The sequence below is a fragment of the Primulina huaijiensis genome, chromosome 16 (genome assembly GCF_012295235.1).
Source record: "Primulina huaijiensis isolate GDHJ02 chromosome 16, ASM1229523v2, whole genome shotgun sequence".
Taxonomy (NCBI): domain Eukaryota; kingdom Viridiplantae; phylum Streptophyta; class Magnoliopsida; order Lamiales; family Gesneriaceae; genus Primulina; species Primulina huaijiensis.
This window is the reverse complement of record NC_133321.1, coordinates 13235183-13251590: the sequence shown is the minus strand read 5'-3', so window position 1 is coordinate 13251590 and position 16408 is coordinate 13235183. Positions and strand designations below refer to the sequence as shown.

Here is a 16408-nt window from a genome sequence, read left to right as displayed (position 1 = left end):
TATATACTAATATATGATATTTAAGTACAAAATATTTCAGATCTGACACTTATATATGATTTTTTTAGTACTCAAACATGTATAACAAGTATTGATATTAAATGGTTCACCTACTTCAATGACCTACTGACACTTCACTTTTTGAACGTATGACACGTTTTTTCTCGGATGAAAATCGATACAAAATATTGAAAATATGTTACTAATATATGATATTTGAGTACAATATATTTTAGATATGATACTAATATATGATTTTTTATTAACCAAACATATATAAAAATTATTGGTATAAATGACGCCTGTCTTTTTTCAGATGAAAATCAGTACTAAACAATAAAAATGTGGTACTATAATATTATATTTCAGTATTAATTCTTTCTGATCTAAATATAATATATGATATTTAAGTACACAAACAAGTGTAGCAAATGTTGATATAATATAGTTGTTCTAATTATGTATTCAAAACTTTATCTTTTATATCATATCTAAAACAGATAGTACTCAAATATCATATATAAGTTTCATATTTGTAATATTTTGTATCGAATTTCATCCGAATAAATATATGCGAGCTTAGGGAATAATAAAACATTTTTTGCGTGAATCAAACACTCCAGAAAAAAATTTGGTGGATTGAACACAAATAGTGAATTTTGAATATCTCCAGTGACATGGCGCAGCCCCATTAGTGGCATATTAATTCCAAGTAATAGAGGAAGTTTAATTAAATTATTGAAGAGAATCACACGCACTTTGTAATTTACACGCACACAAACACACACATATGTGTTTGTGTGTGTATATATGTGTGTGTTTGTGAGATGCCGAAATTGAAATCAGTGAGAAAAAGACATTATTCAACAATTGAATCTCCAAACAAGTCGAATGACTCATTTAGCCTCTCTACCTCCTCTGTAAAAGGCCTTCACAAATGATACCCCATAAGAGTCCGGGTCATGGATGACCCGAGAAATTTAATGGATAGCCCAAATCAAAGTCAATATGTAAAGAATCTCCCTCAGCAGCCAGGCATGGAGGAGCTCGAGATATTATCTCCCCGGGCAATCAGGAGCCTGGACTCTCATGCAAGCTCCCGGGAACTCTTATCCGAGCTATCTCGATAAGTGCACCGCACTCGAGTGTATTGGTATGGGCAATCTTATCTGTCAGAACGACATGGGTTAGACGTATCAAAGAAGTAATCAGAAGTAGGGTATGGGCAGCCGCCTTGCCATACTTAGCAAATGGGCACTGAAAACGAGGTAATGATGAGATCTACTCCTATAAATAGCAGATATACTTCTCATTTAAAGATTCTGCAAGGATGAATTAAAAAACACTCACGTACATGCATACATATACAAGCTCTTCACCTTTCTTCTTCATCTGCTGACTTAAGCATCGGAGTGGCTACGTCGGACACTCCTCCGATGCCCATTCACGAGTTCAATTCATTGTCTGTAGGTCACGGTGGAAGCTATTGATGCGATCCGGGTCAAATGGATGAGCCGGGTAGGGTGATTCACCGGATTTGCTATCAAAATAATGAAGGGAATAAAAGCAGTGTGAGATATGGATTTCCCTGTGACCTGCAGACAAGGAGATGAACTCGTGAATGGGCGCAAGAGAGGTGTCTGACGTGACCACTCCGATGCTTAAGTCAGTGAAAGACTCAACAAAAAACCAATGTAACCAAGTGATGGTTGTGATATTGGTGTAAGAGTGTAGGCAATAAAATGAATCAATCCCAAATGCAAAGAGAGAACCTGATATTTATAGTGGGAGAAGTAATAATGACCTCGTTCTTCGTACTACCTACTAATAATAGTATGGCAGCTGATTGTATCCTATATCTTGACATGTCAAATCTCATACTAGTCACATCTCGCTTGTCTGATTTTGTCAACCACTTGGATCGGTGTCAGAGATGAAACGGCTACCCATATCCTATTCTTCTAGTACACTCGAGTGTGGTGCTCATATCGAGGCTTTCCCAGGTAGTGAGTCGTCAGCCGGGAATCCACCCGAGAGCTCGGGCCTCTTGTTGCTTATGATCTCTTTCTGCAATTCTGCCCCGATATGGGCTATCTATTTAATATCTTGGGTCGTCTATGACCCAGGCACCGATGGGGGCATTACCAATTGTCTCGAGAATTTTCCTAAAAGCCCGGGCACAATTCATACCCCTGACCTGGGCACAACCCATGACCCGGGCTATCCCGGGGGTATCATCAGCTATATATTACGAAGATATACCTTCATCACATATATATATTCCTTGCTCATTTTCCTTAAACAAAACTTCTCATTAGATCCGGGGGGTTGCCCCGACTCAGTGACCCGGATCACCTCATTGGCGCTGTCTGTGGGAAATTGAGCTTAAGACATTGATATGGCTCCAACAAGAAGAACTAATCAAGATACTTCTCGAGCTCCTAGAGATGATGCCCTGATCTCAGGACCAGGTGGCCTTCCACCTACAGGACCTCCACCTATCATTACTTTATCTCCGGAAGGAGTTGGCTCGGATTGTATCCGAGGTGGTGGAAAAAGATCTAACCCGGAGAGAGCCTTCTCATCATGATACGCCGTCGGGAGGAGAGCATGAGAGAGATCGGAGGTAAGGGAGGAAGAAGCGAGGATGGAGGAGAGAGAATCGAGTGCCGGGTCCAAATCCCCGACTGTGGTAAAGGAGTTGCAGGAGTTGAGGCAAAAGATTAGGGTGTTGGAGGGACAAATGGAGGGTAGAAGTCATTCACGGGTAGTCATTAAGGGATGCCCATTTGCTGAGTCTATTGTTCGAGAACCTCTTCCTGGGAACTTTAAGTCTGCCAAAGTCAAAGATTATGATAGTAATGTAGACCCTAAAGAACATTTGGCCATATTCGAAAATATGGCCATGTTGCACTGTTATGCTAACAGAATCAAGTGCAAAGTGTTTCTAACCACTCTGGTTGATTCGGCGCATAGGTGGTTTGAGGGATTGGCTCCTCAGAGTATTCATTCTTTTGAGGACTTTCAAAAGGCTTTTTTACAGAATTTCAAAAGCAATAAGAAGTACAAAAAGATTGCATTTAGTCTTTTTGAGGTTAAATAGAGCTCGGAGGAAAATTTGAGGGCCTATATTCGAAGATTTAACAGGGTAGCTTTGGATGTCCCTTCTTGCGCCCCTGAGACTAAGACAACTGCATTCACCCAGGGGTTGAGGGAGGGTGAATTCTTCCGGTCACTGACAAAGAAGACGCCCAAAGACTTAGAAGATTTGTTGGCCCGGGCAGAAAAGTATATTAATATGGAAGAGGCCCAGAAGCAGAAGAGGGAGTCGGTGAGGAGAGAGAGAGAGGAGACTGGGTATCTAAGCCCGAGGAGAGTCATCACATGCCTCTTAAGGTTATTCGGGACCGGGAGGTTCAAGAGTGTAGCAGGGACTTACCTCCATCTCGACAATTTTTCAAGCTCGAGAAAAATGGGTTTTGCACCCTTTATAAAGTGTGTTATCACAATACGGAGGATTGCAAAACGCTGAAAAGAGATTATGTCCCGTCCTCTGTCCAGGGACATAATCAACCCAGCAAGAAGCTGAGTTTCCCCCTGGACAGCTCGGCAGCCAGGGCCTAGTACCATGGAAGATTCTAGGAGTGCCTAGAGGGAGAGAAGAGAGCCAGAGCCTGAGAAGAAGAAGTCCTCACCCCTTACCTTGGGAGTGATAAGGATGATATCTGTAGGATCTAGTGATGGTGATTCTAATCGGGCTAAGAAGTCGAGGAGCAGGAGAGATTGTATGGAGGTGGAAGGGGTGAGGAAGAACGAGGCAGTGGTTAGTTTTGGCCCTGAAGATTTGAAAGGTGTCAATTTTCCCCACAGCAATGCCCTTGTAATTCAAGCCAGGGTAGCAAATTATGCCATTATGAGGGTTTTGGTGGACTCGGGCAGTTTTGTCAAAGTTATTTTCAAAGAGGCCTTCATAAAATTGGATTTGCAGGGATATCATTTGGAAGAAGTGGACACAACACTTTTTGGCTTTTCTGGCCATGTTGTTTATCCCGAGGGGGGGATTGTCTTGCCCTTGACTCTGGGTACAAGGGAACTGAAGAAGACGGTGATGACTACTTTTACTTTGGCGGATGCCCCGTCATCATATAATATCATCCTGGGACGGCCGGCCATGAATGAGCTAAGGGCCGTAACATCCATTTACCACCAAAAGATTAAGTTCCCTGTGGGAAGGCGAGTAGGTGAATTCCGGGGAAATCAACCTTCTTCCCGGAAGTGTTATGTAGAGACGGTCCGAGTGGACCAGAAGAGGGTGAGGCAGGAAGACAAGAGACTTCAGAGTTGTGGGGAGATGGAGAGGATAGTGAAGAAGGGAGAAGTGCAGTTTGTGGCAGAGGAAGAGCGGGAGGTGGTGGAGATTGGGCAAGACAAGGAGATCCGGTGGCTCGAGACCTTAATGTATCCACCTGGGTTAGTTTGAAATTTTTTAAAAAAACTAATCTTAATGTTTTTGCCTGTTCCCAGAAGGAATTGATAGGGATCTCACCCCTAATAGCGGAGCATCACTTGAACATCCTCCCAGGATCTCAACATGTGAATCAAAAGAAGAGACACTTTGGTCCTGAGAAGGACAAAGTGATTGATGTGCAGGTCAGAGATTTACTGAAAGCTGGCCACATTCGAGAAATACAATTTCCTACCTTGTTCTCGAATGTGGTGCTGATACCAAAATCCATAAAGAAGTGGAGGATGTGTGTGGACTCCAGGAATCTCAACAAACCTTGTCCCAAGGACCATTACCCGCTGCCCAGAATTGATCAGTTGGTGGATTCCACCTCTGGATATGAGCTGCTCAGTTTCATGGATGCTTACTAGGGGTATCATCAAATTCTCCTGGCCAAGGATGATCAAGATAAGGCCAGCTTCATCACCTCGGGAGGCATATTCTGCTATATTGTCATGCCTTTCGGGTTGAAGAACGCCGTGGCCACCTATCAGCGTCTCATTAACAAAGTGTTCGAGAAGCAGTTGGGCAGAAATGTGGAGGTGTATGTGGACGATATTTTGGGCAAGTCCAAGGAGATTTCGGGTTTCATCTCCGATTTGGAAGAGACTTTTGCCACTCTTATGTAGTATGGGATTAAGCTTAACCCAGCCAAATGTATCTTTGACGTGAAGAGTGGTAAATTTTTGAGATTCATGGTTACTGATCGGGGAATTGAGGTAAATCAAGAGAAAGTCAAGACTGTATTGGATATGCCATCTCCCCGTTCCGTTCGAGAAGTTCAAAAGCCGACCGAGAGAATCGCTTCTCTTTCTCGGTTGATATCTCGGTCAGCACACCGAAGCTATCCATTTTTCCAGGTCCTGCGGAAGGCACAACGGTTTGGGTGGGATGAAAAATGTGAACAGACCTTCCGGGATCTTAAGAGTCACTTAGCAGAGCTTCCTGTTTTAGTAAAGACAGAGCCCGGCGAGAAACTATTTGTTTATCTATCTGCTGATGAGTATGTTGTCAGCTCAGTATTGATCAAAAAAGAAGGCTATGATCAGAGGCCGGTCTATTATGTCAGTCATGTTCTAAGAGGCCCCGAGCTACGGTACAGTGAGGTGGAAAAATAGCTTTGACTTTGATTATAACTGTCCGGAAGCTGCGACCTTATTTTTTGGCGCATCAAATCATTGTGCTTACTAACAGTCCTCTCGGGAGGATTATGACTCATTCAGAAGTATCCCGACGGATGATCAAATGGACAGTGTAGTTGGGGGAGTATGATATTGAATACAGGCCCCGAGTTGTCATCAAAGCACATGCCTTGTCAGATTTCTTATCAGAGAGGGTTCAGCCTGATGAAGAGGAGGTCTGGAGAGTATTTGTGGATGGGGCGTCTATCCTTTCAGGATGTGGGCTGGAGTAGTGATAATAGCTCCTCCGGTGTAAATTGGTATTGATGATTCTCAAACTCAAATTCCGGCATTCTCTTCTCAATCGGTTGTGATTCTCAACTTTTTAAATATGAGAAATCTAAAATTAGTGAAAAATGGCTAAATTTTGTGTGGTCGAACAAGTTTCTTTTAATTTTAATGATAAATTATCTTTTGAAAACTGGCTCTCTACAATTGCAAATCTTTCTATTAGATGTATCCCACGAAATACTCTCAAACTCACACTTAAAAAATTAGTTGTTGATAAAAAAAAATTTATTAAAGAATTTTCTCGTTTAAATAATAAAGTTTGTTTGAGTTCCGATATTTGGAGTGATTATTGGCAAAGTTGTTCATATATCATTGGATTGATAATTCTTGGAATATTCAAAAAATATTGCTTGCATATAGATGTTTTGACGAAACACACTCGATACAAAATATTTTTCAACTTATATTTGTTATTTTATAATAATATTCTAACTTCTCAAGTTTTTTCGATTTTCTTTTGATAATGCTAGTGCAAATACTTCTAGTATTAGTGAGCTTACTGAAATATATAACCCATCGCTATGTGGTAACTTTTTTCATATTAGGTTCACATGTCATATTTTAAATTTGTGTGTTCATAATGAACTAAAAATTTATTTTTACATATTCAACCAATTAGGAACACAATTCATTATTTATGGACACATCCCCAAGTTATAAAACAATGCGGAAAATTTTGCGAAATAAATTGTATGAGGCTAAACGGTTTGCACGAGACGCTAAACGGTTTGCACGAGACGTTCTAACTCGTTGGAATTCAATATATAAATTGTAATTATAATCTTTTCAATATAAGTATTTATTATGTATATTTTTTCATCAACATATTCAAGCTCGTGATATTTATTTGCTTTCAAACCAATGGAACATATGCACTAGTATTTGTCAAATATACAAGTTTTTAATGATGCTACTAAAAAATTATCCGGTGTTTATTATTCTACTTTTCATTTACTTTTAAAACATTGTTTCAACATTGTGTGTATTTTTCGTGAATATATTAAATCTAATGATAATGTTTTAGTTCAATGTATTTATGTCATTAAAGAAACATGATAAAAATATATTTTTTTACAAATTCTTGAAATATTTTTATTTCTTTTTCTTATATCCTAAACTTAAATTAGATGGTTTACAAGAAATATTAACATTATATTATGAATCTTTAGACCTTGTTACGAAAATGGTTTCTAATATATAATTGATTTTGTTTAATATTAAAACTCATTTATATAATATTTATAACGAATATAACACCATATATATGGAGAACAAATTGTTCAACATAAAACACAATTCACAATCATTAGTAATATTACTTCTAAATTTACTAAAACACAATTTTTATTAAGAGAACAGACGAAACATCCATGAGGATTCTCAAATTTCCGTCAAGAACTTATTTAACACTACTTTTGATTTTAGTGGTGCATATGAGGAAACTTTCGATATTTTGCAATGGTGGTCGTAAAAAAAATATATATCCAATTTTGTCTATAACGACAAAAGAAATTATATTGAATGAGAGACGTTCTAGCTCAAGACAAAAAATTTGGAAGCCTTATGTTTGCTCAATGATTAGTCAAAAGCCGCTAGCCGAACACAACATATTAAAAGTGATAAGGAAGACCGAGATGAAATCGAGAAAATATCCGGAACAATAATGAGAGAAAATGTGAGTGAATAAGATTGAACATAATGAAACGCAATATAATTTTAATAATTATGATATGACTCTCATTAAATATACTCAAATTATAACATATGATCATTTCAAATTATAATATATTTTTTTATTAATTTTTATAATTATGATATTATCTCTATGAGTAGGTCTCTTGTGAGACGGTCTCACGAATCATTATTTATGAGACGAGTCAACCTTACCGATATTCACAATAAAAAGTAATACTCTTAGCATAAAAAGTAATACTTTTTCATGGATGATCCAAATAAGAGATCTGTCTCACAAAATACGACCCGTGAGACCGTCTCACACAAGTTTTTGACTATCTCTATTTGATTATAAATAAAATTATTAATTATAAAAATGGTACAATCGTGAAAAAAAAAAGCCTACATTCTACAATCTTCCACTGAACAGAATAAAATAAATATACGTCAACCAAAAAACTAAAATTTGCCCAAAAACAAAAACAATCAACGTTAAATGGACTGTAAATAAACGGCACGAGAAAATATTAAAACTCATAAAAACAAGTTTGTCCCTTCTTTGATTTGCGTAAGTTTTAAATCTCTAGAAATCGAGAGCAGCAGTACGGAAACCTGCGACTATTGTGGCTTACGTTTCAATAACCATCTGAGGTCCACCTGACTTTGACCATCTAGCGAAGACGTGTAATTTTTTTATTAGAGATAATATCTGAATGCAACTCAAAAAGACAAAAATTCTGAATATATAAGAGTTTTAATAAAAAAAATATAATATATGACGATGTAATATAATATTGTAATATAATAACATGGTATTCTTCCAAGAGAATCAAATTCAAATACCAGGTAAATATTAAAAGTGGGAATAAGTTTAGGTTGGGCAGACGGTTGTTGGCAAAAAAAAAACACGCGTCAAACATGTCTTTCTCAAACAAATCAATAGTTTATACTGTCAAGAGGGGGTGTTTGTGAAAAAGTTATACCAATCGGTTCTTTCCTTCTCTTCTTTCTTCTTCGACTCCATCAGCCTGCCATCTTTTTCTCTCGATTGTTTCGCACGTCGTCCGATTTTCTTCGCCTCGGGAAGCTTCGGCCAGGTGCATCTTTCTCTTGGTTTTGTTCGAATCTGCTGTGCAACACATGTTGCTGTTTTTCCCCTGCAATCGTTTCGCACGTCGTTCGGTCTCCTTCGCCTCGGAAAGCGTCGGCCAGGTGCGTCTTTCCCTTGGTTTTGTTCGAATCTGCTGTGCAACATGTGTTGCTATTTTTTCCCCGCTATATTTTTATCGTCTTGGAAAGTGTCGGTTGGAATCAATTTAACGTTGTGTTCTTCTTGCCTTCGTTGAGATTCCTTATTTGTCTCTTGTTATTTAACTGAGTTGTCAAAGGAAATACTTTGGCATAACACCGTTTGGGCAATTAAAATTCTCGTTTGAATTTTTTTTTGAAAAGATTCATTTGTCGTCCTCGATATAATTAAGGTATCACTTTGTTCACACCGATGCATAAAATATTCTTTGCGGAAAATAAAAAGAAAAATTGAAGTTCGACATAGCACGCATCCCAGCTGCGCTACAATGTCTGGAGTATCACTAAGCTGAGTTATTTCACCTCTTTATTTGACGACCTGGTTAGCAAGAAAATCTAAAAATAGCATTTCTAGGATTTTCTTTAAACCATTGCCTAATTTTAATGAGAATGCCGTTCAAGTGCTTGATTCTTGTTTTGGTTCTTTGAGAATTGACATAAACCTTTTATTGCCCTCAGTGTTTGCGAGTGGAAATCAATATCATTATGAAGAAGATCCTCGTGCATATTTAGTTAAAAATAGCACATTTGATAGTGTTTCATTCAATCAAATATTTATTATTGCTTAACTATATTCTTTGAAATATTTTTAGATCCACCTCAGACGTTTAATATAATCTTCATGGCTTCATCACCTTCGTATTTGAAGTCTCGCTGTTATTTACGTCGTGATACCAAGAGATCACTGGTGTTTTCTTGAAGATTGCAGGGGTGTATTTTTTCAATGTGTAAAATATTTCCAATTTTGCTTAATATTATGATTCAAAGTTAATTTATATAATTCAGCTGTCTTGTTCGGTCTTAATGAACTACTAACTTCTGAGTAATGTTTCAAAACTTGTCGAAAATTGTGGTCGCCTGTTTCTCAAAAATGTTTGAATATTTTTGCCATCTGTAATTATACCATGGAACCCTTAGAAAATGCATCTTTAAGGTGTGCATAATTCTCTTTATATAGTTATGCCTTTGGCATCTCTTTGTCTATCTATGTTACAGGCGCGGAAGTTACTGGATGAGATATTAGATAAGACTCTCGAAGTGGTGACAATTACAACTCATAATACTCTTGACAAAATTTCTACTCCGAGTGATGCTGGAGTTAGACTTTTTAAACATGCTCCTCCTGGGATAGTTTTTAGCACATAGGTAAAGAGCTGCCAGACAATAAATTCTGTTGTTGGTTTCTGCTCATGTTTCGTTAAAGTACCTTAAATTTATCTGCCTAGAGATGCTTACAGGCTAATCTTTGAAGTGCACTCCTTGATCATTTTGCTCTAAAGAATTGTGAATTGTTTTTGTCATTGTTGACTTGTGTTTGGTATTAGAAGTTGTTTGTGTGACCAGATGAGCTTAATGGACCCCAAAAAAAACAAAAAATTCCCACTGGAGAAGAGCTCAATGAAGAATCAAAGAAGGTGAGCATTTCTCTGATTTGGCAACAATTTTCATAAGTTGCTTCTCCCCAAAAGTTTGATCTCAATAGATATTTTGACAAAAAAAGGTTTTTGTTTTAACATGCCTCCTTGTATGTAGATCTGACACCAAAAAAATATATGTCCTGAATAATTGTCCAACGTATACAAGTTCATCTGGTTTAGTATTGGGTAACAAAGGCCTATAAAATTACCCCTAATACCATCTTAATCAAATATGAAGGGGATTGCGCACTAGGGTCTTGAACTGTTACATTCTAGAGTTTTTTATATGTTTAGAATCATATTTTTCCCGAAAGCTCAAATTTTTGGGATGTGGCTAAAACACTTAATTGATGCTTTACGACGAGTAACAGCCCAACTCCGGGTGAAAATTTTCATTTTGTTCGGTATATTTTTTTCATTATTTTTTTGTAGTTCAAGAAGCAAGTGCATTCTGCGGTTGTCGATGGGGATGATATTGTTATAGCATCAAGGGTTACATGCAAGAAGTCGTCGGCTGAACTTGAAGCTAGAGAAGCAGCAGCTAAGACAGCCACAAAAAGAGAGGAAGAATGGATAGCAGAGCTGAAAAGGGATTGGAGGAGAAAGATGGCTTCCATCGGTAACCAGGGATTGCCCTTTCACAAAACGTAAAACTGGGCTAGACTTTCCAGCTCCAACATCTCCACAAATCAGTTACAGTAATAAATAATTGCTTACAAAAAATTAAATAGATGGTGGTGAAATTAAAATAGAGATTGAACATATGAATAATATAATTTAAAGTATAAAATTCAACCTAATCAAGAGCCATGTATAATTTCATGTCTTTCTGTCCTTTGTTGCGTTCTTGATTAGTCCCGAGGGTGCTGCCGACGAGGCAGGGTTGATGGCCTTCCGTATTTTGAATACATTCAGCTCCTACACAATGCTCTGCAGTTGCAAGTGCCTCCTCTGCTGCCTCACCAGCACTCTCTCCAAACATGTATGTTCATCATAGATAAATCAAAACATCATGCATAAAAAATGTGTAACTTCACCACCAAATCTAGGGGCGGATATGTAGAACCAAGAGCGTGGTTGAAATATGTCGATGGGAGAGGGGTCACCTAGAATATCTCTCCGAATCTGGCCTGAGCCTGAACAGTCTTTGCTCTGTCAAAACTATTCTTTATACGACAAATCTTTCATATAATATTACAAATATCCATAGCTTAAGTCTAATCTGCGTCTACACTTGCTAATTGTTATATAGATTTATATTTCAGACCTAAAGGTCTAGCAAGTCAGATTCTATAAATCTTTTATGTCAATCACTTATTTTCACTCCTAACGATGGTATAGATATCTTTCAATTATGAAGAAATTGGTTCAGATCTAATTACAAAATTTTATTGCAATACTAATTTTAAAAAATTATAAATTCATTTATTTTATTTTTTATTACGATAATGACTTTTTTTTTTGTACTTGACATTGATAGAAGTCGTTTCAAATTTTTTTATTTCTTTAATATTTGTACTTGAACAAATTAATTTTGATTAATACCTTCAAAACTAGCAATTTATGTTGTTAACTATGTCAATTAATTTAAAAGGAATCGATGGTTGTTTTATTTTTGTTTAGATTTAATTATTTTTATCCAAAAAGAAATGGAAACAGTAATAAGCTGCGCTGCATGTCTGGGTAAACACCTCAAGATTTGAGGTGACCATACCTAGTAATATAATAATGCCTTATTCTTAGAAGAGAAGCAAATTCATATTACAGGTAGTAATTATGATTGAATAATGTTTTTTAATTTTTGGTAATTTTTTTTAAAATTTTTTTAAATATATTTTAAAAAATAAAAAGATCGAACCGGTAGACCGGTTAAGGTTCAGGATTTTCTCGACCCCAACCTACCCTTGACATTAGTTATTTTTTGCCTTTCCTAACACACGAACTAAGGGTTTCCATGATAAATCCACATATTCTTAGAGTGTAACTATCAATTGAGCTGTAATAATAAATCTATAATAACCATATATAATTAATCCAATCATGAAATAAAATGTGAGCCCATATTTATAAAATTGTCTAATTAAAGCCCACAAAGAAAATATACCATGTTCCCCTTAAATCGGAATTGCCTTTCGGAAACCAAACAAAATCATTTCGATTTCCAACTCGAATCAAAACTGGAAACAAGAACTTTTGGTTTATGAATGTTAACATAAAAGAAAAAAATTCAGTCCGATTTCTAATTTTCGTATTAAAAAAAAATAAAAAAAAAAACTATGAAAGAAATAGGAATAATAAATATTTTTCCTTGCATGTGGAAACATGAAGATAACCTATAGAATGAACTTTATTCATAAGGCATTTGTTAAACACAATAACTTTTGTGAGACGGTCTAACAGATCAATTTTATGAAACGAATCTCTTATTTGAGTCATCAATGAAAAAATATTAATTTTTATGTCAAAAATATTACTTATTATTGTAAATAAAGACGGTGTTGACTCGTCTCACGGAAAAATATTGTCTCACAAGAGACATGTTGTTTGTTAAATGCTAGAATATCAAAAAAAAATCCACATTCATGCATGTGTTTGAGTACACAAATAACTAAAATTTCAACGCCATAAAAACACTAAAACAGAATTACTAAGATATGAAATCGAAATTCCCTTCTCCTTATTATTGCAAAAGTAACACATTGAGAAAATTGAACTTATGTACGTTACCAATAGTAAAATGGAGACATGGATAATATAATAAATTATTAATTAGAAAAAAGTAATAAATTAGCACGTCTCACACAAAATGTTAGCTTTTGATTTATAGTTTGTAAACATCTCTTTAAATAATCGAAGCCCCATTTCTCGCTCGTTTGCAATTATACTCCAATCAACCCATCCTTAAAAGTTAAAATTCATAATCTTCCCATCGTCACCATGGAAAATAGACTATTGAACTCCCAAAAATATATTCCAAACCACCCACGCAATCACTCGAGTATCGTGGAGATTACGATAGAGACTGTTTGTTGTGTGTTTGTCGGGTAAATTAGTAGGACACTTCCTTCCAATTATTTATATATCTATTTATTTTGATAGATTTTGCAATGATTTTGCATTTAATAGTTGAATAGTTCGATGACTTACTGCTTAGGTTTAACATTTTTTTGTACATAGTTTAGTTTGAAATTTATGCTTTGAACATTTACGGATTGTAGGAAATTTAGTAGTTATTCGTATAAGAAAATGAATATATTATATTGATTGTTAAACTACTTTTTTTTTTAAAAAAAATATGAAATGAAGTAATTTCTTTATTGTTAGTGATTTTTTTATTTTTATTGAAACAACACATAATATGATGTATCATATTACATGTAATGCGTACATGAATTACATGTAACGTGTGTGCTCAGTTAGTAGTAATATTAATGATCAGATGAGGACAAACAAAATTCAATTTTATAGGAATAACGTGTGTGCTCAGTTATAGTAATTTACGAGAAAAAGTAAATTACAAAAATAAGAAAAAGGCAAAAAAAANTAGGGAAAAGGACAAGGAAGGTGGACAGCAAGCATCATGGAAAAAGGAAGTGAAGCAAAAGAGGAATGGGAATGAATCTAAGCACATCAGCTTTCCTTAGACCCACTTTTTTTTTTGTCACACATCAGATTTCCTTACCCTGTTTTTTTGTCTAGTCATGAATATAAAGAATAAAATCTAATAACCCGAGCCCCAAGGCTTGGCAACTTATAAAAGGGCACATTCATCCGTCCGTCTATCAAAATAAAAATGGCTAGTAATCCTCCTACTCCTCCATCACAAAACTTCAGCGGCAAGCCGGGCACTGACTCACTTGTCAGCAGCCTTGCTGCTAGAAATCCTACTACTACTACTACTNTTCCTTCAACTTCTCATATTCCCAGAAATGTTAATGGAGGCCCTGCCACTCTTGTGTTTGGAAATAATGAAGTGAATGCAAGACCAACACCTCCATCATCGACTCGTGGGCGGCACCCTGCAGGTGGCGCAGCAAGCGTCCTTCTCTAAACTCATCACTTGTAACTAGTTTCATGGCCTATCTATGTTGTCATGAGTTACAAAGTATAATAAATATGGGATGTGTCTTTCAATTTCATTTGATATATGTGTGTGTGTGTGTGTTTCTTTTTACTTGATTTGATATATATTTGGATTTCGTACCCTCCAAATCTCTGTTGATTTTGATTTGAACTTTTTTTTAAATGTCAAAACGACCTAAGTTATGCATATATTAAATCTAGAAAACTTACACATGATACTTCCTCACGGGATGAAATTGATAAATTAGCTAACTTCTTATGTATTTTAAAACCTACTAAAACCCCTTTAAAATTCGATGAGCTGACAAATTTCTAAATTTAATTACTGATTTAATGAAGTCTCTGATAACTTGGATAATTATGAGAAATTACAAGAATTGATAATATTAGAAATTGTTTCATTAAACGTGTTTTGACAAAGTTTAAGTTATTAAATTGGAGAAATTAGATAATTTATGATTAAAAGAGGGAGATAAATTGGAATTTAACTCACAATTAATGAATGTGAGAAATAATTAAAAGTCATGGTACAAAGTGGTATTGGAAACTTAATGCGAGGGAGGGGCCCAATTTTTTTTTAAAAAAAAATTATTTTTTATCTTTTGTAGTTTTACATTAGTAGTTTAATATTTCAATTAATTTTCTTAAAATAATGGTCCAAAACAATATATTTTTTTGTAAAATAAAAATTTACACGTTTGTTAACCCTATATTAACATAAAAATAAAACCCACTTTCATTGTCGTTTGTCAAAGAACTCTCTCTGTAATCAGACATCGGTTTGTAACCAACAAACAGATAACAATTAAGGTACAAGTTAAAATATTATATATATTTTTACATCTTCTATTCTTCTTAATTTTACGAATAATAGTTGCTCTTGAAAAACTCAAATTCTTGTGATCTTGTTCAAGTCTTCCATCATCAAGGAATTAAGAATTGGGTTTCTACACCAAATTTGGGAAATTTTTAATTGTTATTCATTATTGTATTTTGTAATTTTTTTTTAATTTCATTGTTACATGAACGAGCTTGGCTTTTGTAAAATTTTAGGGCCTTTTACATATTTTTATGTGGTTATGTGATTATTTAGAACTTGCGAGTAAATATTATTGAATAATATATTGAAAAACTTGATACTAGTATAAATAATAATAGTAAATAAGTTCTTCAAGTCCACATTGTGAATAAATTGGATGAAGAAGACGTTGTTGATAGTATTGAAGATGTTCGACTTGAAAAATATGAAGCAAGAGAATTTGTTTCCCTTAAATATTGATGATCCGGAGAATTGAGATAAAATTGATGCAAATATCGGAGACTTTTTAGTTGAAAGAGGTCCAAAAAGAGATTATGCAATTAATTTTCCTAAAGATAGTACGGGTAGAAAATTTGTTGTGTTACCCTATAAGAGGTCACTACCAAATAGATAGAAAATTGGTAGGAAATGACTGGTATATTCGATTTCTTTATACAAAATATTTCGCTTCTTGCAAGTTGTTCAAGACGCAAAGTAACATGAATAAAATTGGTCAGTTGGCTATTGATTGATATAAAGATCGTCATAATTTAAGTCGGATACTTGGAAATCATGAAGCGAATAAGGAGCATATTGAATGCGTGACTAAATGGATTGAATTGGAAAAAAGTTTACAAAAAAATAAGACAATAGATGAAAGTTTGCAAGTCGAAATTGACGAAGAAAAAAATATTGGAGACTAGTGTTAAAGAGAATAATTGTTGTTGTAAGAAGACTTGCAAAAAATAACTTGACATTTCGAGAGATACTGAAAATTTTTATGTTGCAAAAAATTACATTGAAATGATTGCCGAGCTTGATTCCATAATGCAACAGCTCATTTGGCATATTCAAACACGCGAGATTCACTATATATATCTTGGTCCTAAAATTCAAAATGAGTTGATACAGATGTTGGCACATGAAGTGA

General features: G+C 35.3%; 1 protein-coding gene across 1 annotated transcript; it reads left to right on the top strand.

The window, feature by feature from the left end:
- The first annotated feature begins 3718 nt into the window (after positions 1 to 3718).
- Positions 3719 to 5133, top strand: LOC140961030 (uncharacterized). The gene is made up of 3 exons (XM_073419354.1): positions 3719 to 4408; positions 4525 to 4716; positions 4876 to 5133. Exons 1-3 carry the CDS (start codon positions 3719 to 3721, stop codon positions 5131 to 5133), a joined length of 1140 nt encoding a protein of 379 aa, XP_073275455.1.
- Positions 5134 to 16408: the final 11275 nt, after the last annotated feature.

Coding starts and splice junctions, on each gene's coding strand:
- LOC140961030 (XM_073419354.1), top strand. CDS start 3,719: ATGATATCTGTAGGATCTAGTGATGGTGATTCTAATCGGGCTAAGAAG. Junction 4,409..4,524: donor TGGCAGAGGAAGAGCGGGAG/GTGGTGGAGATT, acceptor GCCTGTTCCCAG/AAGGAATTGATAGGGATCTC. Junction 4,717..4,875: donor CTACCTTGTTCTCGAATGTG/GTGCTGATACCA, acceptor GATGCTTACTAG/GGGTATCATCAAATTCTCCT.